At 49.7% G+C, this 25,539-nt stretch overlaps 1 protein-coding gene across 6 annotated transcripts in view; it reads left to right on the top strand.

Moving 5' to 3' along the window:
- B4GALNT3 (beta-1,4-N-acetyl-galactosaminyltransferase 3) overlaps nt 1-25,539 on the top strand; it is a 215,516-nt gene that overhangs the window by 96,568 nt on the left and 93,409 nt on the right. For all 6 annotated transcript variants that reach the window (XR_016394799.1, XR_016394798.1, XR_016394800.1 and 3 more), the window contains 2 exons: nt 2,570-2,647; nt 6,933-6,984. Coding sequence is in view for 1 of the 6 variants with exons in the window: in XM_089919957.1 (XP_089776083.1) it covers nt 2,570-2,647; nt 6,933-6,969 (115 nt within the window). In the remaining 5 variants the exon portion in view is untranslated. The remainder of the gene's footprint in view (nt 1-2,569; nt 2,648-6,932; nt 6,985-25,539) is intronic.

The following is a 25,539-nucleotide window of genomic DNA, read 5'->3' as shown; positions in this document are numbered from 1 at the left end:
GGTAGGTTTTAGGGAGATTCATTTCGTATATGGCGCCTGGGATGCAGCGGCTCATGAGGGCCCAGAGACAGGGAGATCCGGTGAAAGGTTATGGTCTTGATTTAGGGTCAGGCTGTCAAGGAAATGAAGGAGAATGGGGGTGAGAAAGGAGAGGAAGGGAGGTCTCGGAGATGCTACAGCCTGGATGGGATGTCTGTTGAGCAGGCGGGTGCGCGGGTGGTTGGATGGGGCAGGTCTCAGAGAGCTCTGGTTGCCCCTTTTGGATTCTGGGCTTGTCTGGAGCTGGCTGGCCTGGTTGGTTAGGGCCAGGGATCCCAAGGCCAATACCCCGCGAAGCCCACACTGTCCCTGTCGGCCCTGAGGCTACAGCCTGTGGTCCTAGCTTACCTGGCAAATCTTTGTTCTGGGTATAAAATGCCCTCACGACGCAGAGGCCTCTGCCGGGCACAGCTGTGAGCTGGGGCTTCTTTGCCGCCGTTCCCCCCCCCCTCCAGTTTGCCCATAGCGACGAGCTTTGCACTTTCTCCTCCTTCCCAACCCGGCTCTAAGTCCAAGACCTGATAAACTGTGAAATTACTAAGAAAGCTTCAGGGAGAGACCTCCTTCTCTGAAAAGTTGCATATGAACAGTGGGCGAAACCATAAATCCCAACCTCTAGTGGTGTTTCGTTGTTTTGTTTTGTTTTTGAGCATCAAGCAGATAGGGAGTGGAGGCAGGGGTAGCAGAGGTGGGTATCACGGGCACAGGTCTTCCAGAGCCTCAGCAACGATGGCTGTTCCTAGGTTTTAATAGACCTGATGGGCGTTGGTTGTTAAGTGATCTCAGGGCCATCGCTTCACAGAGGATGTGGGTTCCCAGGAGCACAGGAGGGGACAGGCCTCATCCTCTCCTCTTTAATTTAGGGCCTGCTTTTATTTTGATTTGCGCCAGTTCAGGCTGCTTTATAACTGAGGGTGGTGGCAGGAAGCTCTCAGGGGCCCCTCTAAGTCCCCCAGGGCACCGTTCTCCCGTGTCCGCGTGGTGGCGCTCAGCGCCCGGAGGAGCAACTTTGGTACCAGCAGTGCGGCGTTGGGGGGTGGAGTGGCGAGGGATCCTCGGACAGGACAGGACTGGTGTGAAACCTGGACCCCGTGGAGGCCCGGGACGGGAGCCTGTTCACAGGTCTGCACAGGCCGGCCTAAAACCCACCAAGCGTGTCAAATGAGGGTGCAAATGATCCAGTCCTGATATTGGGGACTGCGTGGGTGGGTCACCTTGCAGGGTGGGGACTTGGTTAGAAGACAGATGGCTGGGAGACCCTGGGAGACGCTGCCTAGAAAGGGGTCGCCCCGTGGCAGTATCTTTAAAAAGCAGGAAAAGGGTTTTCTTAATCCCCCTGAGCCACTTTAGGTGCAGCCCTGCCCTGAGGCAGAGGGATGATTGAAATGACCTGAGGGCCCTCCCTTATGGCCTGAGGATTCGATTGGATGAACCCCCGAATCCTGCAGGACGCCCCACTTTCTGCCGACAGCCCGGAGCCCAGGAGCGACCCCAGGAGGAGTGGGAGTGGGAGTGGGGGCGGGGGCGGGGGGAGGCCGCCGGGCGCGCTTCTGCCTCGGGCGCTGGCCCTTTAAGGTCGGCGTCCCGGGAACAAAGGCCCGGCCTGAGAACCGGGCTGAGTCACTTCAGTTCCTCCGCCCGCGCCCTCCCCACCCGGCCCCTTCCCACCCGGGACTACCGGCGGCTCCGCGGGGTCCGCCCCTTGCGCCCGGGGGGTCTGCGGAGCGCGCGGGCGCGGTGGGCGCGGGACTCCCCAGACCCCTGTCGTCGTCTGACTCCTCCGGGCGTGGGCCGGGGGCTGGCGGCCGGGACCCCCGGCTCTGGGCCTCCCAGTTTGGGCCTCAGTTTCCACATCCACAAACCGGGGAGATCCCTTTCTGGAGGCCGAGTGAGCGGGCTCCTCCCCAAAGCAAAGAGAACTCCGAGCCTCGTACTCTTCCCGTCTGAAGTGCGTCTTGCCGTGACCCCTGACCCTCTGTGTCTACGTCTCAGGCCCCCACCCCCGCCCTGCACTGTTCCTCCAGGACAGCGGGGCGCCAAGCCTGAGACGAGCCCCTGCTGGAGATGCGCGCGCCCCTCAACCTGCCCAGCCGCGGCAGCTGAGCGCCTAGGCAGGGCCCTGCTGATAGGAAGTCCGGGCTCCGGGGTTCTGGGCGGCAAGAGCACCTGGGTTTGGAGATGGGGTGGGATGGCACCACAGACCCCTCCCTGGGTCCCCCGAGTCGCCCCCCGCCTGGCCCTGCCCCAGCACAGCCGTTTCCCTCCCTTTTTCTCGCCCTGCCCTCCGTCCCGCTCAGACTTCCCTGTTCCCGGGCTCTGGCTTGCTTGCCAAGTCCCAGCTCCCAAGGCTGGTGTGGATTCCATCCCTTGAAGTCATGGATTGCTCCATTGTTCTGCCAGACAATTATTTATCCCTTAATCCTTGCTGGCCTATATTTTTGTTTCTTGACAAAACTTGAGTTGGATGGGAAAGGAATGCCTCTTTTAAGAGAAAAGTAAACACAATTTTATATTGTTTATTGACCCTAAGGTCCGTGGGAACACCAGCTCCAACAGATCATTCTGCCCTTTCGTGGAAACAAGATTCCAGGGATGTTCTTCCAAAGGGGTAAGTAACTGTCCTACCAAAAAGCCACGGGATCCACTGCTCAGAGTGTTTAGGACCTGGAGCCCGAGGCAGGAGTGAGGGCGCTGTGGTTGGAAGGCCCAGGGGTGGGGATCTGCCGCAGCCCAGAGGGAACCACAGAAGTCACGGCAGGTACAAATCCTGCTCCTGCAACAAGCTGGCTGTGTGCCTGTTCCCATCACCAGGTTCCCTTTCTTATCTGCGAGATGAGGGAGGTGGGATAAATGATTTCTTGGCTCCCTTCCAACCCAGAGCGCTCTAGGAGCGGGGAAGCCCCCTCCTCTGCCTGTAGTCTCAGGGGCCGAGGACATGGCTTCCGAGAGGCAGAGGCCATGAGTCACTTGCCCTCGGCAGCTCCAGGGCAGGGGTGACCCTCCAGTGAGTCATTCCTGTCAGCCCTGAGAAAAGCCATATGGCAGCTTCCCCTCGTATCAGCTCAAACTCAGGGCATTAGACAAAATCGGCCCAGAGGAGCCGTGGGCTGTCGGCCCCTCTGTCAAAATGCCCGACTCCCCAGAAAAACCACCTGAAAGGAGACAGTGAAGAGCCGGCCTTTGGAGGGCTGGTTTCACAAAAGGGAAGGGCAGATCCCAGCCCAGGAAGAGCGAGCGATTGGCTCAGATACATGGATTTGAGTGACCTACTGTGCCGATTTGCCTGAGATCCCTGATTCTCTGTCAGGATTAAGTGTGAAAGGGTGCCCAGGTCTGTCATACTGCAGACACACGCGGGCCCCAGAACACTGGGAATGATGGCAGTTCCCACTTACAGATTACAGACCTTGTGCCTGACACACAGCTAAACACGGGACGTAAGTCATCTTATGCAGTCCCCACACAGCCCTGTAAAGTTGGTGAGGGCATCCTTCTCGTAGCTGAAAAAACAGAGCCTCAGAGGGCCTAAGTAACTTGTCCCACAGCACAGTTTTTATCCCAGTTCTCTATATGCCAGAGCCTCTAATTTTAACCCCTACTCTATGACCTCCCAGAAGTTGAAGATAGACTCCCTGCCTCCAAGGAGTTTAGGCTCTAAAGATAGACTTATGTGGCCTCAGATGAAAGAAGACCAAATGGACACTTGCCCAGAGGAGGTATAACACCCCTCCTGGGGTGGCACTTACGCTGGGCTTTCCTGAATCTACAGGGGGGCTGTCTCCTGAGCCCCTGCCCCACTGCGGCAGAAAGGGCCCTACACCCATAGTCAAAAGGCTTGAGTTCAAACTGGTAAGAGGTGACCCGGGCAGCTGGAAGAATAGGGTTGACAGAGAAGCTTTCATCCGGACATTTTGAATTTTGACTCATGTAAATGTTTGAACTATCTAAAAATAAATAGTAAATAAATAAATAAATAAATAAAACAGAAATGAATATGCACCCCAAAAGGCCAGTGGTTCATATAAAGCAGAATTTATAACTTCAGCTCACCTAGGCCTTAGCTTCTCCATGTGTGAAATGGGAATAATATGCCCTGTTTAGCCCAAAGTGCTGTTAAAAAGATCAGCGAGGTGATGTGGGTGAATGTGCTGTGAAAGCTGTGAAGCCTTAGAACAAGGATGAGGTGAGAGAGAAAACTCTCCTACTCAGGACCACACTCCCACCTGTGGGCCTAGAGGCATTTAAGTACTAGGTGCTGACTCAGCCCGACCCAGCCCACATTCCGAAGGTTTGTCTTCTCAGCAGCGCCCCTGGCCTTTGAAACCCTTCTCTACCCATCCGGGAACCTGTCTCCTCGCCTGTCACCTGGGGGACGCTCCCCTTCAAGCTGCTCTAGGCCCATCTCCCAGGGAGGGAAGTTCTCAGACAAGCCCACCTACACTGGGTCCCCACTGTCCCTGCTGTGCAGACCCCCCCAGCTGGCTTCCACCTGTGTCTCCAGCTGGTGTCCTGCCCCTCTGCCCTCCCTGGAGGGGCCGAGGGCTCACCCCCCTTACTGGGCCGTACCGCATGACTCACTGTTCCCTGAACACGCCCCAGCCTTCCACCTGCTCCTGCCCCCTCCAGGACTAAAGGCCTTTCTTCCCCGTGCCCCCTGGGAGGCCGGCCCTCCCTTCTAGACCCTGGGCTGTGTTCGGAGCCCTCCAGGTGGCCCCTCTAGCCACCTGCTTTCCTGTGGAGAATCCATCTTCCGTATTCCTGGGTCTCTACGGTGCCAGACTCAGTGATTTGCCCACATTAAATGCACAGTAAACGATCACAGCATTGAATTTTTTATATGAAAGAGTTACTTCAAAGAGTTTTTTTGAAAAAGGCCAAAGAATGGATCTCTGAGGGTGGGATTTCAGGCCCAAGGACTGCTGGGTGAGGAGCATGCTGTTTGGACAGTGAATCTGTGCCCCTGGTCCAGGGAGAGCCCTTTTTCCCCGGGTATCCTGCCTCGGAACCAGTGACTCAGGCCGGCTGCTGCCACTGGTCTTCAGGCCAAAGCCTGCCAAGGCCCAGACCCCTGAGGCACTCAGCCTGCAGCGTTCCCGTGCCAAGAGCAATGGGTCTCGCCCTTAAACGTCAACAGGCTCTGATCCACCGTGGATGGGGTGTCTGCGTGCTGTTCCTGTCATAACACCAAACTGGCCCAGAAATCTCCTCTGAGCCCTGGGCGCAGTCTTGCAAGGCGCCAGCCCTGCCCCAGGTGCACACGGTTGCGTGGGCCCTGGGGCAGCCTGGCCTGGCCAGGGGCCCCAGGGATTTTGATCCCCCTGTGAGTCCAGAGGTGACAGGCTTTCTCTCTGACAAAAGGGGGCCGTGGACACACGGGAGCAGAGTGGGCAGGCAGGGATGGGAAGGCGCGGGGGCTGTGATAGGAACCCCGTGGGGCTGCTTCCTTTTTCTTAGGCAGCATTTTCCACCTCCCCTGCGAGAGGTCACCTTGTCAGCCATCTGGGTCAGGGTCCAAAGTTAATTGTGGATTTGCCACATAGAAATTTCCATAGAATTGGAAAACGAGTTCTTTCCAAATTAGCACATTGCTCTGGGGCTTCCAGATCCATCCGGCACTTTGCTCCGGGCTTTGGGGTTCTCAGCAGCATCCCGCAAGCCCGCCTGACCCATCTCTGCTCATGGTAATCCTATCCATCCTTCAAGGGCCATCAAACTGAGCCAAAATTCAAGCAATAATAACTAAATACTGAGAATGCTGTATGCCAGGCATGACCCCACGAAGTTGGTTTTTTTGTTTGTTTGGGGATTTTTTTGGCCACACCGAGAAACTTGCAGGATCTTAGTTCCCCGACCAGGAATTGAACCCGGGCCCTCAGCAGTGAAAGCCCAGAGTCCTAACCGCTGGACCGCCAGGGAATTCCTGTGAAGTGGATATTAAGAGTCCCATTTTACAAGCAAAGACATTGAGGCTCAAAGAGATTAACTGCCCAAAGTCACCAGACACTGCGGGATGGTCCCAGCTCCCAAATCCTACACCTGAGTTCTCCCTTCTCTAGACCAGTGGTTCTCAAAGTATGGTCCCTAAAGCAGCAACTGCAGCATCACCTGGGAACTTGTTGGAAATGCAGATTCTCAGATTCTACCCTAGACCTGCTGAATCAGAAACTCGGGGTGGTACCCAGCCCTCTGTGTTTTAACAAGCCTTCAGGGGAGTCTGATGCACCTCAAGTGTGAGGGCCATTGGTCTACATTGCACTGCCACACTGAGCTCGTTACCAACGCCTCACATGCTTACCATCTTCTAAGCTCCGTGCTAGACACTTCCATCGACTGTCACTGAGTTCTTTTAACAACACCTGTTTTACAGATGAGAAGGTCAAGGCTTAGGACAGTTCCGTACTTTTGCCTGGGATCACCCAGCTGTTGAAAGTAGAGTTGGGATTTGAACCCAGGCAGGCTGTGGAGCCTGTGTCCTTTTTTTTTTTTTTTTTTTTCTGGCCGTGCCACACAGTATATAGGATCTTAGTTCCCCAACCAGGGATCAAACCCAAACCCCCGCAGTAGAAGCAGAGTCTTAACCACTGGACCACCAGGGAAGTTCCAAAGAGCCTTTGTCCTTAACCATCACAGTCTTTAGTCCCTGGAAGCGTAGGTCGTGAAACCCCTCAGAGGTGGACCCTGAAGGATGCAGAGGGCATCTCTCCAGACCTCCCCACTGAATGGCGAATAAAACCAATTTATTTGTTTGGCCCCAGCCGCACATGCCAGCAGCTCCCGTCCCCAGTGCCGGGTCATGCCCACCACGTGCCTGTTTACAGGCCCTGACACGTTTATCCTTAGACCCTCTTCATGTCTTCACTCAAACATTTACTGAGCCTTCCTTGGTTTTGTAGAACCTTAGATTTTGCGGCGGAACCTGTGTCCAGATAGGAAGCCTACACACGGGTAAGTGAAAACGACTCTCGGAACAATTCATCGTAAAGCAAAATATCAACATTCCACGTGATGGTGCGTGTGAGTTTTGTACGTTCCCACGAGAGGATGTGTTTGCAAAAGGCGAGCATTACTTCCTTGGAACCTCGGGCAATTAGAATGAGAAGCAGTGAGCGTTGTGCCGACAGTCCCTGGCTCCAGTCCAGGGGAGCACACCTCATCGGGAGATCACATCTGTCACGGAGATGGGAAAAGGGAAGGTGGTGAACTTCCCACCCCACCCAGCCGTGCGCAGACCTGCCAACATCCTGTGTGTTCTCCGTTCCTAGCATGTGCTGGGCAGCGAGGACACCACGAGATCGCCGCCTTCCCGACACCCTATTCCCCTAATCCCCTAAAATGCCAAGGACTAGTAGAGCACCAAGTGCATAAAGGGGGAAGCATAAGGGAGATAAAAAGACCTCTTCAGTCCCACCCCAGTAGATAAGCTTGACGGAAACAAGGACTTTATCCGTCTTGCTCATGGCTGTATCCCAGAGCCCGGCACCTAGCCTGACGAGCCAACGATGGCTCTGGCACCCCTGTATTCATTCACCAGGGGCTGAGGAGGGAGGACTACTGTGAGCTGTGCTCCCTGGCTGGACCTCTTACACGGAGCCCTCTGTGGGTGCAGGAAAGTGCCTGTCTTCCATAGGCGCGTCCACTTCTGACGTGGCCCTCCGTGCCGCATCACAGCCTCAGCGCGTGTGCATGTGTGTGCATGTGTGTGTGCATGTGTGTCCGTTGTCCCTGGTGTCGGCGCTGCCAGGGGCCGGGCATAGACAGGCAGGCGCAGAGGATCACAGCCTCAGCGCGTGTGCATGTGTGTGCATGTGTGTGTGCATGTGTGTCCGTTGTCCCTGGGGTCGGCGCTGCCAGGGGCCGGGCATAGACAGGCGGGCGCAGAGGATGGGAGACGCTGTTGCTTTCACTGGAAGAAGCCCAGCCGCAGCTCCGCGTGGGTGGGATCAAGATGGTGAGGCGTCCCCAGGGCACTGGGTCCCAGATAGCAAAGCCAGGTGCAAACAGCCCTCAGGGTCGGCCAGCCCAGAGCCTGCCTGCCAGGATTCCTGCCGCCCCCGCCGCAGCCCCAGGAGTCACCTGCTCTCCCGCTAGGCCCAGCAGACCCCTCTTCCTGCCCCAACTCCTGCACCCTGAGAGGCAGCTCTGGTGTCGTGGGCCAGGGTCTGGGGGAGATGAAGGTCAGCAGACGGGTGACCCTGGGCTGGGAGCCAGCTGCCATTTCTTTCCCTGGTGACCTCGAGCAGCTCCCACAACCCCACTGCTTCCCAGCCACCTCTTTGGCAAAACGAGAGGATGCCGGCCCCTCCTTCGCTGTGAGGGGCTAGCGTGTGGTGGAAGGGGTGAGCCGCTGCCAGGCTGCCAGACCCTTGGCTGAAGAGCCGTGAAAGCCCCAGGCCCGTTCTCAGCCAAGCCCCACGGCATCCTCTGGAATGAGCCAGCCGTGATGCTGACCCTGCTGGGCAGCCCGAGCTCCAGAATGCTTCCAAAGGTACAGCCTCTCTTTCCATAGCTGTGTTTATCCAGCCCTTACCAGGTTCCAGGCCTTCTTCTAAGTGTGTTTATGCACTATCTCATTTGCTTCTCATAGACCTTAAGAGGGGAAATGCAGGTTCAGAGAGATTAAGCAACTTGCCTGAGGTCACACAGCTAGAGACAGGGGAGTCAAGATTTGAACCTGGGTCTGTCTGAGGCCAGAGCTCTCGCTCTTGACCACTATTGTTCTGTAAGCCTCTGGTCAGCTCTCGTTCTTTTGCCACCTTCGTGGAAGGCCAGGGCCCTGAGGAAATCTTTCCTCTAGTGCCTAACTCAGTATTTGGCTAGTAGTGTGAGCTCAGGAAGGAGGGAGGGAGGGGGGAGGGAAAGAAGGAAGGGAGGCGGCCGGTCCTGCCCTTAGCCACCAGCCTGGACTCAGGCTGGAAGCCCCTTTCCACTGCCCAGTGTGTTGCCCAGGCAGCAAGGCAGTTGCTGGGTCACTGCTGTGCCCTCACTTTTTCTAAAAATACAAACAGACAAGCCCTCCAAGGCCACCAACAGATATCCAGTTGCTCTCTAGGGTCACTGCTGTGTGGCCCGATCCTGCCACCTGCTCCCTCTGGGCCCCTGCCTGACAGCTGACCCCGTATCCCTGTGACTGTTTACTGCCAGGCAAAGTCCAGATTTGCAGAGGTGGGAACTCTGAGCCACCGGGCCTGGCCCGGCCCCGCCCGTGCTGAGCTGGGGGACACCCAGGCAGTTCCGGGGTGTTTTCCCTGAAGCCCAGTCCGAGCAAACCCTTCTTGGCTGGGGCTCCGTTCCCATGGCCATCAGCCCCTCCGGCCCCTGTGGAGTCTGAGTAGCAGCCGGGTTCAGGGATACAGACACCAGCCTCAGAGTCAGGACACCAGAGTCAGGCCCCAGCACTACCCCTAGCAGCTGTATGACCTGCGACCTCTGTTAGCCTCCTGTAAAACTGGGAATAGTAAGATTACAAAGCAGTGACAGTGTTATCCTGTTTTGAAAGGTATATATTACGTACGGAGGTAAATCTCATGAGATATGGACTAAAATGTTAACAGTGTCATCTCTAGGCCCTAGGATTTGAGGTGTCCTTGTTCTCTGGGCTTTAACTGCATTTCCTAATTTTTCCTCCAGGAATATACTCAGTGAAAGAAAAAATGTTAGAACAACAACCCACAGTTGGTATTTGGAGGATTCATCTTGACTTGCAAGACAGTTTGAGGAGAAAGTTAATGAAAGCGGGTTTTAAACTTTAAAGGGCTTTGCAAGTGTCGGGGGTTCTTAATACCATTTCCTGCAGGGCATTTTGGCACTGGAACCCCAGGGGTGGGCAGGGAATAGTCCTTCCACCTCCGCACCAGGAAACCCTGGCCTATCCTTCCTTCCTCACCAGGTCGGAAGGGGAGAGAATGATGGTCCATGTGATGCCTTGGCTGAGGACAGGCACGGCCATGTGGTGCAGTGCCCCAGCCTGCTCTGTGCATGAGTCAGCAGCATTGATTGAGCACCCACTGTGTGCACTGCCCTGCACCCTGTTCTGAGAAAGTAGCTCTGTTTGCTTTCCTCAGTCAACAGACGTTTATCGAGCATCCTCTGTTTTGAGGAAGTCAGAGTACAGAGGGCACAGCCTGGGGGTGAGGAGTCTGGGATGAGTTACAGAAAGAGGTGGGTGCCTTGTGAGAGAGACAGATGAAGTGGGAAACAGGAGACCACCCACTTAGGGAGGTTGGAGGAGAATTTGTGGGCTTGTATGCCGTCTCAGCTCATCTTGAGGGACTAGAAGAGTCCTTCAGGGTGTCCTTCCTCTGGAGATCAGAGTCCTGCCTTGGGAACCAGTACCCTAATGGAGAGACTGGTGAAAGTTTCAAAGTGGGTGTTCATATAATACTTTGCAGGTCCAGTACAAAATGAACCTGAGGGCCCCTAGTTCAAACTGTATTAGGAGGGACTACCCTGGTGGTCCAGTGGTTAAGACTTCACGTCCCCAATCCAGGGGCATGGGTTTGATCCCTGGTCGAGGAGCTAAGATCCTGCATCCCGCATGGCAGCAGAAAAAAAAAAAAAGAAAAAAAAAGTGTGAAGAATTTTAAGATGGTAATGACATTAAACCAAGCACGGGCCCTTTCTCAGTGCTGACCCTTCTGAGCAGGCCCCTTGAAGCCAGCCCAGTCTGCTAGTAAGTGCAGGGAAAAGGTTTAAGGATTTCTGTCGCCAAGAGGACCACCGCCCTTGGGAAACGCAGTGACTCTTCACTGCATCTTGGGTTAAGGTTGGCCTCCAGAGGTGAGATAACCTGCCAGATCTGGTTCTGTACTTAGCTCTTCCTGTTGGTGGCCAGTGGCATTTTCTGCCTCTCTTAAATAACGGTACCAGAAAGGCCAGGGGCTCCTAGCTCCTTTCCCAAGTGCCGGGACTGGGGAACAGCAAAGAACGCAAACACAGGTGCCTTCCATGGCGGAAGTGGCAGGAAATTCTTCTCATGGGAAATGCCGGCCTCACTTTAAGGTGTTCAGCCCCAAACCAACCGTGCACACTTCTGTTTGCCAGCAGGGCATCAGTTTCAGCCCTGTGCCCGACCCTCTTTTTTTACCAAAGAGGAAACCGAGAACCAGAGAAGGCAAGGGACCCGTCCAAGGTCACATGACCAGCCAGTGCTGAAACTGGAACCCAGGTTCCTGAACTCCCACCAAGTGCCCTTCCTGCAAAGGAGCCCTACGCATTGGACTGTGGGTGCCAGGCTCAGGGGCTGCCCTCCGCAGTGGTCTTCAGACCTCCAGGACTCTGCTCCCCTGAGGCAACCCCTGCCGCCCACTGGGCTCTAGCGGTGTGGAGAGGAGTTGAGGTCCGGATGCTCGCTGCGCTTTCACCCTTAATCTGAGCAGATGGTGGAATTGCCAGGGATGGAGAGGGCCCACACTAGCGTCTGAGGAAAACAAGGCCAGAAGTGCCTGCGGGCAATTTCTAACCTGCTACCGAAACCTGTCAGGGGAGGAGGCTCAGCCCCTTCACGTGTGGGAGCTGTGTCAGGGTTAAAGGGTGCCGGAGTAGAGCCCTGATCTGGGTCAACAGCAGGACTAGGAGAGTCGGGTGGAGACGCAGGTGACCAGGAAGGGGTGCAAACATGGAGGCCTGGGTCCCTGCGAAGCTGCCCCACTTCAGGGAGCAGGGCGGAGCCCCAGGGAAAGCAGCGGCCTAACCCACAGTGAAACCCCCAGGCAGGAACAGCTGCCGTCACCAGTTAGCAGCAGAAAGTACCCGAGGACCTCAGATGTTTACGTTGTACAGGACAGGATGTTCGCACATGTGTAATCGTGTAGAACTTGCACGGCTGCCTAAGGACACAGGCTGAGGCTGCATTTTAAGGATGAGCGAATGAGCGCAGAGGAGTGAAGTCACTTCCTTAAGACCATCTGACAAGTTAAGTCCTGGAACTGAGAGAGAAGCCAGATTTCCTGTCTTAGTCTCGGCTCCTTGCTCTGGCCTCTGGCTGGTCTCCACCTCACCACCTCCTTCCAGCACCACACCCCGGGGCCGCGGGCAGAGGTAGCGGGAGGGTCTGGCGTGTGTCTGCAGAGTCCTGATGGAACATCCTGTCCCTGTGTTGGGAACGTCCTCTGCACCCCTCCTTGCCGCCAACCTGTGAGTCTCCTCCCATCAGGGATGCTTTTGCCCCACGAGGCCTTCAGGCCTTCAGTGACACCTTCCGCCTGATGACTAGTCTGTTCTCATGTTGGACTATGAATTCCTTTAGGGTCAGAAACTTGGCATGAGGCTGCCACTTATGGACAAGCAGAAGTGGTTTAGTTAATGAAGCAGGGGTGACCTGCCCAGGCCCACCCTTTAGACAGGAAACGGCAGCTACTGTCATCCATTTCCCAAAGCACTGTGCCTTCTACCTTCCCTGGTCCTTGCACATGACGGAAACACAGGCAGGCCTCCCCTTTAAAACCATCCCGAATTAACTTAGAAGGAGCACAGTGGGGGAGGGCTGGGGAGGGGAGATCCATTTTGCAAATGGACTCCCCACAGACTCCTTTAAATGGCACGCTTGGTGGCTAGTTTTCTAATCTTAGACTGAGGAAAGTCTTTCTAAGCATGATGTGAAATCCAGAACTCGTAAAGGATCAGTGAATTTGATTTTGCATAAAAATGAAAGCTATTTGAATACAAGATAGTAACAACAACAGCATATACCCCCATAGCACTTTTTTCATGCTAAGCACTGTGCCGGACCCTTTCTACACATTTAACTCATTTCATTCTCATAAAAGCCCGTGAACCCGAGGTTTAGTAACTGAATCTTGGTCACTGAGCTGGTAAATTAGAGACAAACGAGAATTACCTAGTAGTCTGCCTTCAGATTCTGTGTTGTAGCCACTCCCCGCACTGCCACACAACGTAAAATGTCAGAGGACAAAGACAAGTGAGGAAAAATTGCAACATGTAGGGCAAAGGACTGATTTCCCTGCTTTACACAGAGGTCTTTAAAGAGAACGAATAGAAAAATAGAGAATATGGACAAACAAGCACTGAAGAATAATCACAAATAGCTGTATCGTGTGTGTGTGTGGGGGGGTGCTTTTAGATTGGCAAAGATTTAAGAGACATCATTCTCAGTGTTGGTGAATGTGGATAAACAAGCATTTTCACACACTTGGTAGGAACGTAAATTATTACCCAAATTTACTACAGTCTTTTTTTGAAGGACAATTTGGCAATTATCTATTAAAATTTAAAATATTCTTATCCATTTACCTAATAAGTCCACGCTAGGAGTTTCTCCCACATAAAATGTTCCCCAAAGTGCAAAAAGACAAGATATTCACTGCATCATTGTTGGGAATGTAAAAAAATTGGAAATGACCCAACTTCTAACCCATGACATGTTAGCTAAATAAATCAGGCTACATCCACACAATGAAATACTATGTATGTCTTTAAAAAGATTGAGGTAGGACTTCCCTGGTGGCGCAGTGGTTAAGAATCCACCTGCCAATGTAGGGAACGCGGGTTCGAGCCCTGGTCCGGGAAGATCCCACATGCCACAGAGCAACTAAGCCCATGCTCCACAGCTACTGAGCCTGTGCTCTGGAGCCCACGAGCCACAACTACTGAGCCCGTGAGCCACAACTACTGAAGCCCGTGTGCCTAGAGCCCATGCTCAGCAACAAGAGAAGCCACCACAATGAGAAGCCTGTGCACCACAACGAACAGTATACCCCGTTTGCTGCAACTAGAGAAAGCCCGTATGCAGCAACAAAGACCCCACACAGCCAAAAATGAATAAATAAATAAACAAATAAATGTATTTTTAAAAAAAGTTTAAAAAGATTGAGGTAGATGTGGGATCCCATGCATAGATGTGGGAAGATATATACAATGTAATATGAAATGTATTTAAAGGGGAAAAGTCATTATTAATATAATATGATATTTTCAATTGAAGTGTGGTTGATTTACAGTATTGTGTTAGTTTCAGGTATACAGCAAAGTGATTCAGATAAATATATATACACACACACACATTCTTTTTCAAATTCCTTGCCATTATAGGTTATTACAAGACACTGAGTATAGTTCCTTGTGCTATACAGTAGGTCCTTGTTGTTTATCTATTTTATGTATAGTAGTGTGTATATGTTAATCCCAAATTCCTAATTTATCCCTCCCCCGCTCCCTTTTGGTAATCGTAAGTTTGTTCTCAGTGTCTGTGAGTCTATTTCTCTTTTGTAAATAAGCTCATTTGTACCATATTTTAGATTCCACCTGTAAGTTATATCATATGATATCTGTCTGTCTGGCTTACTTCACTTAGTGTGAGAATCTCTAGGTCCATCCATGTTGCTGCAAATGGCATTATTTCATTCTTTTTATGGATGAGTAGTATTCCATTGTGTGTGTGTGTGTGTGTGTGTGTGTGTGTGTGTATACACCTATATACCACATCTTCTTTATCCAGTCATCTGTCGATGGACATTTGGGTTGCTTCCACGTCTTGGCTATTGTAAATAGTGCTGCTGTGAACATTGGGGTGCATCTATCTTCTCAAACTAGAGTTTTCCTCTTTTCTGGATATATGCCCAGGAGTGGGATTGCTGGGTCATATGATAGCTCTATTTTTAGTATTTTAAGGAAGCTCTATACTGTTTTCCATAGTGGCTGCACCGACTTACATTTCCACCAGCAGTGTTGGAGGGTTCTCTTTTCTCCACATTCTCACCAACACTTGTTATTTCTTGTCTTTTTGATGATAGCCATTCTAACAGGTATGAGGTAATACCTCATTGTAGTTTTGATTTGCATTTTTCTAATAAATAGCGATGTTGAGCATCTTTTCATGTGCCTGTTGGCCATCTGTATGTCTTCTTTGGAGAAATGTCTGTTTAGGTCTTCTGCCCATTTTTTGATTGGGTTGTTTTTTTGATATTGGGCTGTATGAGCTGTTTATAAGATATGATCTTTTTTTTTTTTTTTTTTTTTTGCGGTACGCGGGCCTCTCACTGCTGTGGCCTCTCCCGTTGCGGAGCACAGGCTCCGGACGCGCGGGCTCAGCGGCCATGGCTCACGGGCCTAGTTGCTCTGCGGCAAGTGGGATCTTCCCAGACTGGGGCATGAACCCGTGTCCCCTGCATCGGCAGGCGGACTCTCAACCACTGCGCCACCAGGGAAGCCCCAGATAAGATCTTTATTATTTATTTTATTTATTTTTCTGGCTGCACCAAATGGCATGCGGAACTTCCCCTACCAGGGATCGAACCCAGGCCCCCTGCATTGGGAGCGCAGAGTCTTACCCACTGGACCACCAGGGAAGTCCAAGATATGATCTTATATTGGTAAAAACTAAACGAAATATGCAGAGTATCTATTTTATACTACTGTGCATTAGTGTAAGCATAGTATAAAATATGGAAGGAATTTATCTCACAGTAAGGACTTTCCCTTTCTAAATTATATATTTTCTCAATTTCAATTTTTGACAACTAACACGTCTTTTTTTTTTGTCTGTCATGCTTTATTTTAGATGAGCACAGAGAAAATAGGTAACAACTAGGCAAGGCAACTATAGTTATTATAGAGTAAAAAGTGGTTGATGAAAAAAATGGTTGAAATAACTAATTGTAGGGTACAGTGAAGATTTGACCTAGGTGTGCTAAAAACAGTAAAATATGAAAACCTCATTCCTTTACGATTCCATGCCAGACATTAAATGCAAACTGTGGTCATTCCAAGGGTATCTACAGGAGCTTAACTTGGTGTTGATGACTGAATCTTACTTAAAATTTCTAAATTCTGTCTTAATAAGTGTGTAAATTATTGTTGCATTTCTGCTTAAGTTTGAGTGCAAGTGAGCTCTGTGGAATCAGCGGCATTATCTCCAACACAGAACTTAGGGTCTAAGCTATGAACACAGCAGGTACTCAATAAATGCTTATTACTTTGTAGACAACATACTTTCAGTGTGGTGAATTCACTCGTTCTTCTTTTCTCTGCCTGACTATGGAGCCTCCAAGAGCTCCTCAATAAAAGGGGAAGGAGCAATAGAATACCTGCACACCCTTCTTTTATAATCAGGAAAAACATAATGAAGATTAAGAATACAATAAATAAATAGCAGAACAACACCCTCTCCTGGATATTCATTTATTCTATAAGCAGGTTCCAGGTGCCCCGGCTGAGTCCCGGGCACTGATGCTAGATGTTGGGGCTGCAGAGACTGAGGAACACAACTCCTGCCCTCAGGGAACTTCTTCTCTACTTGAGGAGACAGATGGAAGATCTAGGGGGAGCCCTCAGGCCTGGAAGGTGCCAGGACGGGGAGAAGCGTGTTCCAGGCTTAGTTCTCCTGGGGTGGAGGAGGAGCCAGAATCTCAGGGAGGGAGCAGTGGGCTCAAGCTCAGGACCCAAGGGGTCCTTGGGCGTGGATGCAAGATGGCAGGTTGTAGGTGAGGCAGGAGAGGTGCGGGCGTGTGGGGCGGGCTGGGCGGTCCCATAAGGTCCTCAGGCTTTATCCTGGAGCCCCGGGGAGCAGTGAGAAGTGATAGCCTTACATTTTATTTTTCAATTAATTAATTAATTTGTTTTTTACTTTTGGCTGCGTTGGGTCTTCGTTGCTGCGCACAGGCTCCCTCTAGTTGCGGCGAGCGGGGGCTACTGTTGGTTGCGGTGTGCCGGCTCTAGGCGCGCGGGCTTCAGTAGTTGCGGCACGCAGGCTCAGTAGTTGTGGCGCGTGGGCTTAGTTACTCCGCGGCATGTGGGATCTTCCCGGACCAGGGCTCGAACCCGTGTCCCCCTGCATTGGCAGGCAGATTCTTAACCACTGCGCCACCAGGGAAGCCCTCCTTACATTTTAGAAGGATCACTGCGACACCAGGTTGGACGGGAGGGCAGAGTCAGGAGTCCGGGAGACAGGGTGGGGCGGCGGGGATGGAAGTGGAATGCGGGGAGCTGCTGAATGATGGAGGCGGAGGGTGTGGGAAAGGGAGGGGTAAGGATGACCCCTGGGTTTCTGGTTGAACCCGCAGTCTGGAATCTCGCCTGCAGCAGTGCAGCCGTATAGGATTCAGCTCATGAACGGCTTTGCAGGAGCGCGGCTCTGCAGCAAGCGAGGGGCGCCTATTTGCCTGGTGCCGATGACAGCGGTCTAGCAGGGTCACCGCGCCGGGGCATCTCGTAGTCACCACCCAGGGCAACACCACTTCCGACCAGGTGGCGAATTGTGCACTGCGACCCAGATCGTGGGCGTGGCATGATGGTCCCCGGGTCCTCTGGCTCTTGCCTGGATGTCAGGGTTGTCAGGGCCCCGTTCCTTCCCATGGTTTTTGTGAACCAACAGCAGAGGCAGCTTTACGTTACGTCCTGCAGGCTGATGGGGCCCCAGCCCTCAGCAAGGTCCCAGCGGCACTGGGCCTAGATTTCACAACTCCCTGCAGCGTCACCCCTCACCTCCTGCCCGCGGACAGCACTCTGCTGGGGCAGAAACGGCCCTGCACGTTCACCACGCCACCCCCGCACACGTCAGCCGTGTGAGGGCTGACTCTCCTGATGCAACGGTCCCTGCTCTCTCCCAGCCGCAGCTGCGGAGAAGCCCCTGCCCAGGACTGAAGGCTGGCTCATCTGCTGCCTTGGCCAGAGGGTCGGGGGCAATTCTGTTTGCAGAAGCCTCTGGAAGGGCAGCGCTTATCGGAGCTCCGTAGAGCTGGTCTTAAACCAGAGGGCTCTGGGCTGAGCCCTGAGTCCCTGGAGGGATGGTGTCTGCTGTGGACGGACGTCACGGAGGGAGCAGTCGGGCGTCACCGGGCTGGCCTCTTTCCCCAGGTCCCTCCTCGTGTCTTATCTCATGGTGCGGCTGGGCTGGGGGCGCTGCCAGGCTGCGTGGGGGCAGGGCCTGGGCGTCATGTTAACGCGAGAGCTTTCTGAGAGCCGGAACCAGCTAACGGCGGGTGTGCTCTGTGAAATAAGCTGGCAGTGTTGAGCAGAGAGACCCCCATTTTGGCCAAGTCACCCCTCACTCCTCCTGCTCTACTCATCCCTCCAACTGTCTAAAATCTAGGCCAGGCTGTAGCCAAAATGCATATCTTGTTTGCATTCTTGTTGTGTTCTTGCAATAATCTATAACAGATAAAAATGTGGACTTTGAACTCAGAGTGGGGTCAGGCCTGGCTTTCCTACTTGCCCGCCTGGTGACCTTGGACAAGCTGGGTTCCCTGAGCCTTAGTTTCCTGAAGATGGGGACGAATAATTGTCCCTACCTCACTGGCCTGCTGTGCAGATGAAAAGGGACAACATATGTAAAATAGGGCAGTACCTGTGGAGTCACCCCAGAGATGTTACTACCAATGCTAATTACTATCATTGCTGGAGGTATTCAGCTTTTTGGCTTTTTTCGCCATTGCTAGAAACTCTATTTTGTTAGTTTGTTAATATTTCAAGTTTATTTTGATAGTCTCTGTTCTTCCTTTCAATCTTCTTCTTTATTCCTTTAAGCATGTTAGTAATTCTAGGCCTGTAGAATTCCGTGTGTATTTCACACTTAGAGCACACCTCAACCGGATATTTATATGCAAAAGGCTGAACTTGGTTGGACCCTGGTCTCACATCATATACAGAAATTAACTCAAAATAGAATATAGACCTAAATTAAAGAATTAAAACTGTAAAACACTTAGAAGAAAATATAGGAGTAAATCTTTGTGACCTTGGGTTAGAAGGTGTTTTTTATAGAAACGACACCAAAAACATAAGTGATAAGAGAAAAATTAATTGGACTTCATCAAAATTAAAAACTTTTGGGAATTCCCTGGTGGTCCAGTGGTTAGGACTCCGTGCTTCCACCGCAGGGGGCATGGGTTCAATCCCTGGTCGGGGAACGAAGATCCCAAATGCCTCGCAGTGTGGCCAAAATAAATAAATAAATACATAAATGAAGCGTTAAAAATTTTTTTTGTTTGTTTAAAATGACACCATCAAGAAAATGAAAAGAGAACTCATGGAATGGGAGAAAATATTTACAAATCATATATCCGATAAGGGGTTAATATCCAGAATATATAAAGAACTCTTATAACCCAATAAATAAGAAGACAAAAACCCTAATTTAAAACGGCCGTTTTCTTTAAAAGCTACATGAACAGCAGATAAGCGCCTGAAAAGATGCTCAACATAATTCGCCATCATAAGTTATCACTGCAGATCAGTGAGACACCCTTTCACACCCACTAGAATGGCTACAGTAAAAGTGACTGAAATACCAACAGTTGATGAGGATGTGCAGAAACCGGAGCTCTCACCGCTGGTGGGAATGTAAAATGGTGGAACCACTTCGGACTGCTTGGCAGTTCTCCAAAGCCTAAACAGAGAGTTACCGTATAACCCAGCAATTCCACTCCTAGATGTCCACCCAAGAGAAATGAAAACATTTGTCCACATGAAAACTTGTACACGAATGTTCATAGCAGCACTGTGTTCATAACAGCTGTAGTAGAAACAACCCAGATGTCCATCAGTCAGGGAATAGATAAATCAGATGTAGAATCTGCATACAGTGGAATGTTATTTGGCCATAAAAAGGAATGGAGTTCTGATACAGGCCATGACATGATGAACCTTGAAAACATGCTAAGTGTAAGAAGCCAGACATAAAAGGCCACGTATTACATCTTTCCATTTGTATGAAATGTCTGGAATAGGCAAATCTATTGAGAGAGAAAGTAGAGCAATAGTCGCCAGGGTCGGGAGGAGGGAGGAGTGAGAGGTAAGTGACAACAGGTACAGGGTTTCTTTTAGGCTAACAGAAATGTTCTAAAATTAGGTTCTGGTGCTGGTTGTACAGCTCTCTAAACTGCACACTGTAAACAGGTGAATTTGATGGTATATAAATTATATTCCAAAAATGCTGTTTAAAAAAAGTCATTACAGCCTCTCTTGCCTTCCGAGATGGCCCACACTCTGTCTACGGAGTGCGTATCTCCCTGAATAAAACTTCCTTCTCTTTAAAAACAAAAATCATTTACAGACTCCTTAGCTAATTAAGAGAATCAGAACATATTATGCAATGTAGTCAAAATTGTATTAAAGGTAAATGCTGTCAGTATAAGAAATGATGGGGCTTCCCTGGTGGCGCAGTGGTTGAGAGTCCACCTGCCGATGCAGGGGACACGGGTTTGTGCCCCGGTCCAGGAGGATCCCACATGCCGCGAAGAGGCTGGGCCCGTGAGCCATGGCCGCTGAGCCTGCGCGTCCGGAGCCTGTGCTCCGCAACGGGAGAGGCCACAACAGTGAGAGGCCCGTGTACCGCAAAAAAAAAAAGAAATGATGAAAATAAGCAAACTGAAATTCACCTCAGAAAAGTTATGAAAAGAACAGTTAAACACACATAAGGAAAATAGAAAAAAAGAACAAAATTAAGATGATTCCAGAAATTTGTGACATTACAGAGCATAGCGTCAATAGATTTAGTATATAAACCTCTGGGATTGATTTTTGTTTTTTGAAAGAAGAGTATATTGGGAATTCCCTGGCGGTCCAGTGGTTAGGACTCGGCGCTTTCACTGCTGTGGCCCAGGTTCAGTCTCTGGCCGGGGAACTAAGATCCTGCAAGTTGCGCAGCATGGCCAAAAAAAAAAGTATGATAAACCATTCTCTGTAAGTGTAATCAAGACAAAACAAAAAGAAAATACAAGTAGACAAAAGGACAATTGATAAAGATGTTACAAATATGGTAGGAGATGATTTTTTTAATGGAAAAAATTAGAAATCTGAATATCTTGAATATGGCAACTCTTCTCAAAATAATTTGTCAGGTTTATTGCCAGCTTGATGTAATAATTCTGTTGTTCATTTGGCAAAATATTAAGGCATGTGGGCAAAATGTTAAAACACTCAGAAAAAAAGACTGAAGAGGGAAGACTTGCCCTACAAAATAACATCTATTAAATAAACAGATCAGTCCACAGATCTTAAGGAAATACCAAAACTTACCTCAGGGAAAGGGATACATTCATTATTCATCGAATAAATTTCAAATAGCTCAAATTGCTAAAGGTAAAAAAGAAACAATAAAACCAGAAGACAAGATAATGACCCTTTAATGGGGAAGGATTTTTTCAAACCTAAAAAAAAAATACCTGTGACTTCATGTGGCAGAAATCACAAAGAAAAGAATTAATAGGTATCAAAAGGTTAAACTTTTCTGCCACATGAAGAACTTCTTAAAAGTAAAAGGCAAATATTACAAACTTATATCCTGAACAAAGAAACACACAACACCTATTAAGTATATCTATGATCCCAATTTTCTGAAATAAAACAAAATGGTTTACATACACAGGTAAAAAGTGGACTGCTATACACTAAAATGTTAGCAGTTAGAGGTGGTGAGCTCTTGAGTACTGTCTGGTGCTATCACCTGTGTGACCTTGGGCGAGACAGTTAACCTCTCTGTGCCTCAGTTTTCTTACAGGTGAAATGAAAATAACAATAATGCCTTCCTGATAGGGTTGCTGTGAGGTCTAAATGGGTTAATGCAGTTAAAGGGCTCCCAGCAGCGCCTGGCACATAGTAACTGCTCAATGACCCTTAGAGTTGCTACTGTCACCATATGCTCTTTTACACACGGGCTTCTTTTTTGTTGACAGGGATGCTAAGGGTTGTACCGAGAACATGGTAACACATTGACACTGACAGACTTACCAGTTATAAGGAATGGACAAGTGAAAGTAGGTCAGACACATCAAGGAATAAAGGCAGCGTGCATTATTCATATTACATAAAGTCAAGGAGATGTTTTATACATATGATGAAGTGAAAAAGCCTCCAAAAAATTGTACCTTGAGACAGAATAGGGCCAAGTGCAATTCCCCCTTCTTGTCGTTGGCCAAGATGTCATAGAGGAGGAAGGGGCATTTCCTAATTGGAATTACCAGCAGCCGTTAGCACTAGGAGATGGCATAGGAACTGTAGCAGGAAAAGTGGAGGGAACTCTGAATGGAAGGCGAGGATGGACTGGGGTGAGGCTGGTCTGCAGGGATGTTGGACTGTTACAGGCCCGAAGGCTTTTGCCTGGCTGCGCCTCTAGTATGATATTGAACCTTCCAGCATAAGGGACCTTTTATGATCACCAATAGGGTTTTTCTTTGTGACTCTGGGCTCTTTTGTTTAGGTGGGAGTTTCCTTCCAGAGACAAGTTAGTCTCTCATATATAAACACATCTCACAAGTACCTGAAGATAAGTTTTCTGTTGAGAAACGAGCATGTTGGTAGGTGGGGGGTGGGGGTAGGGAGCTTGGTGGACAGAATCCAGGTGCTGATGCTGTGTGTGAGCCCACGGCTGTGAACCCCGTGTGTGTGTGGATACGTACAGATAGTACTTTCCGGTGACCTGATTCTCATGTGCCCTAGGAGGATTCCAGACTTGGCCATATCACAGGGGCTTTCACTCACTGCCTCTGGGCAGCAAGGGGCTGAATGCCAGAACTTGCGTCCACCAGGTGAATGTCTCCTCTGCTCCGTTCTGGTGACCCTTCCCTCCTCCTGTTCCCGGGGAGGGGACCGGCGGTGGATCCAGAGAGGGGCCGAGGTGGCCTCCCCAGCTTGTCTGTGTTGCCAGCTTGGCTTGAGCCAAGTATGCGGATGGCTCAGTCCTGGCCACAGGCAACCTTCAAAGAAGGAGCTCTCTCATGACAGCCTGGGCTTGTGAGGAACGACGGAAAGCGGGGAGACGTTTAGAAAGTGGCCATCAGTTGAGTCCAACCACTTGGTGTCATGTGAGGTGCTCCTGATATCCACCAAACTGTTAGTAGCATTATCTCTGGACAGTAGAATTCAGGGAAATTTAAATCCTTTTTAATATATGTTTCTACAATTAAAAAAAATTTTTTGGACAAGAATGTATTTCTTTTATAAGTAGAAAAAGAGAGAAATGTTAAACAGATAAAACACAAACTTAAAAAGTATTTTCTTCCCAGTTAATTTGTGAGTGGGTCTCAAAAGCCTGACCTAGTTGTTCCATTTTAGAAATTTATCCTGGGAAAATAATTAGAAATGTGTGCAAGGATTTAGCTTTAAGAATGTTCATGATGGTACTATTTGTAATAGTGAATACCAGACGTAACTAACGATACCGGATTGGTTAAGTCATTATGCTATAATCATACTATGGGATATTAGTATCTTTAAATGCTAGTTATTTTAAATGCTTTTATATAAGTATTATGATGACATGGGTAACGTTCGAATAATGTCATTAGGATACAAAATAGGACATAAAGATGTGTAACTTATCGCACTATGCACATAGAGCAAATACTGGGAGACTACACGTGAAAGTGTTAACTGGTTGTTTCTGAGTGGTCAGATTATAGATTATTTTGATTTTGTGTTGTTTTTTGAAAAATTTCAAAGATCTATAAGAGGATGTATTACTTTGTAGTCATATTGCAAAATAAGCCTTTTAACGTTAAAAAAATTCTACTCCCCGAGTGATGAGAATAACAAAGCAGACTCCTAGAAATTTAGGAGGATCGCAGCCCCTGAGAATAGGGTAGGTGTCCTAGACACAGCCCAAGCCACCATTCCTGAGAACCGAGGCCGTGCCAGACTTTACAGCACATCTCTGACCCTCAAACCTTCTGCAAGGCAGGGACTTGCCTCTGCAGAGCTGGGCACGGCAGCCCTCTGCCCGCCTCCTTTGGCCTCTGCTGCGTGGTTTCTGAGTTGTGCGGAATGCGCCCAGAAGTGAGCTGGAGCTGGGATTCACATTTACTCCTTTGCCCCCCGCCCCAGGCTCCTGAGCAACTGGGGAGTCCTGGCTGACACCAGGCTTCAACGCTTCAGGTCTGAAATTCTCAGTGAGTCTCAGGAGGTCCTTTGAACTGGGTCCTCGGAGAGACATGCAGCGAAGGTGGACAGAGCTCTCGGGGAGATGGAGCTGGAAGCTTTAAAAAGTGGGTGGAGAGGAGAAAAATTTTGAAATTAGATTGATGGGGGAGGGCCAGGTGGCAGAATTGCTGTAAACTTCCTTTTTTCCATTTCTGTTAGTCTTATTCTAATATTTATGTAATTATAAAAACTCAACCTTGAGTTCTCAAAGGGAAAAAAATAGATGGATAGACCTTTCTCTGAACATCTCAATAATTAAAACAGCACCAAGTCCTCTGGCAGGGATATCTCTGTCCTTTGACACTGACCTAAAGGCATATTTATTTAGCTCTCTCCTCTCTATAATTTGTTCACCATTGCCTTCACGGAATCTGGTAGAGTAGCCAGTGCATAGTGAATGCTCGATAAATATTTGTTGATTAAATGAATGAACTGGGTTTGTATCCTCATTTAAGAATGCAATGCATTCCCAGGCTGGCAAGTAGGCAGGTGCTCTTTGTATTATTTGCTATTAATAAAAAGAGATCTCTTCTTTTTCTTTTTTTTTTTGCGGTACGCGGGCCTCTCACTGCTGTGGCCTCTCCCATTGCGGAGCACAGGCTCCGGACGCGCAGGCCCAGCGGCCATGGCTCACAGGCCTAGCTGCTCCGTGGCATGTGGGATCTTCCCGGACCAGGGCACGAACCCGTGTTCCCTGCATCGGCAGGCGGACTCTCAACCACTGCGCCACCAGGGAAGCCCAGATCTCTTCTTTAAAAATAAAAGAAGCCGTTTCCTTTGTAATAAGAGAGTGAAGTCAGGCACAGTTGATTAATTTGTCTGACTCAGTAAACACCATTTTTAGGTACATCCCCTGATGAAGCCAATAGCAATCTGGTAAAGTACCATTAGGTTAAGAACAAACGTGTGACTTCGGATTTGATCCCCTAACGTGGTGATAACTGAGAAGCCCTGTACGTGAGACATGCTGGAGACGCCCACGGTCAAAGCTGATGGCACTGGAGACCTGCAGTCAGACCTGGTGGGCCAGATCCGTTACAACCGCTTTCTGGACATACCATACGTTTCACTTATTTAGAGTGCGATTCAGTAGCTTTTAGTATGGTCAGAGTTGTGCAACCATCACCACGGTCCATCTTAGAACATTTTCATCACCCCTAAAAGAAACCCTATACCCATTTCCTCCCCTCCCGACAAGGCCCCAGACTAGGCAACCACTAAGCTACTTTCTGTCTGTATAGATTTCCCTATTCTGGACATTTTATGTAAATGGAATCATCCAAAAGTGATCCATTGCGACTTTCACTTAGCATAATGTTTTCAAAATTCATTCACGGTGTATCAATGCTTTATTTCTTTTTCATTGTTGAAAAATAGTCCATTGTATGGCTGTACCACGTTTTATTTATCCATTCTTCAACTGATGGACGTTTGAGTTGTTTCCACTTTTTAGCTATTATGAATAACGTTACTTTCGACAGTTGTTCATTGCGTGAATATATACACCTAAGAGTGGAATTGCTGGGTTATATGGTCTATGTTTAACTTTTTGAGGAACCGCCAGACTGTTTTCCAAAGTGGCTGCGCCATTTTACATTCCCACCAGTAGTATGTGTGGTTCCAGTTTCTCCA

Source organism: Delphinapterus leucas, chromosome 11 (genome assembly GCF_059928025.1).
Source record: "Delphinapterus leucas isolate spDelLeu-1000000601 "Yukka" chromosome 11, BTC_Dleu_Yukka2, whole genome shotgun sequence".
Lineage (NCBI taxonomy): Eukaryota > Metazoa > Chordata > Mammalia > Artiodactyla > Monodontidae > Delphinapterus > Delphinapterus leucas.
The sequence above is the reverse complement of the archived record's forward strand: the minus strand, read 5'-3'. Positions and strand labels throughout refer to the sequence as shown.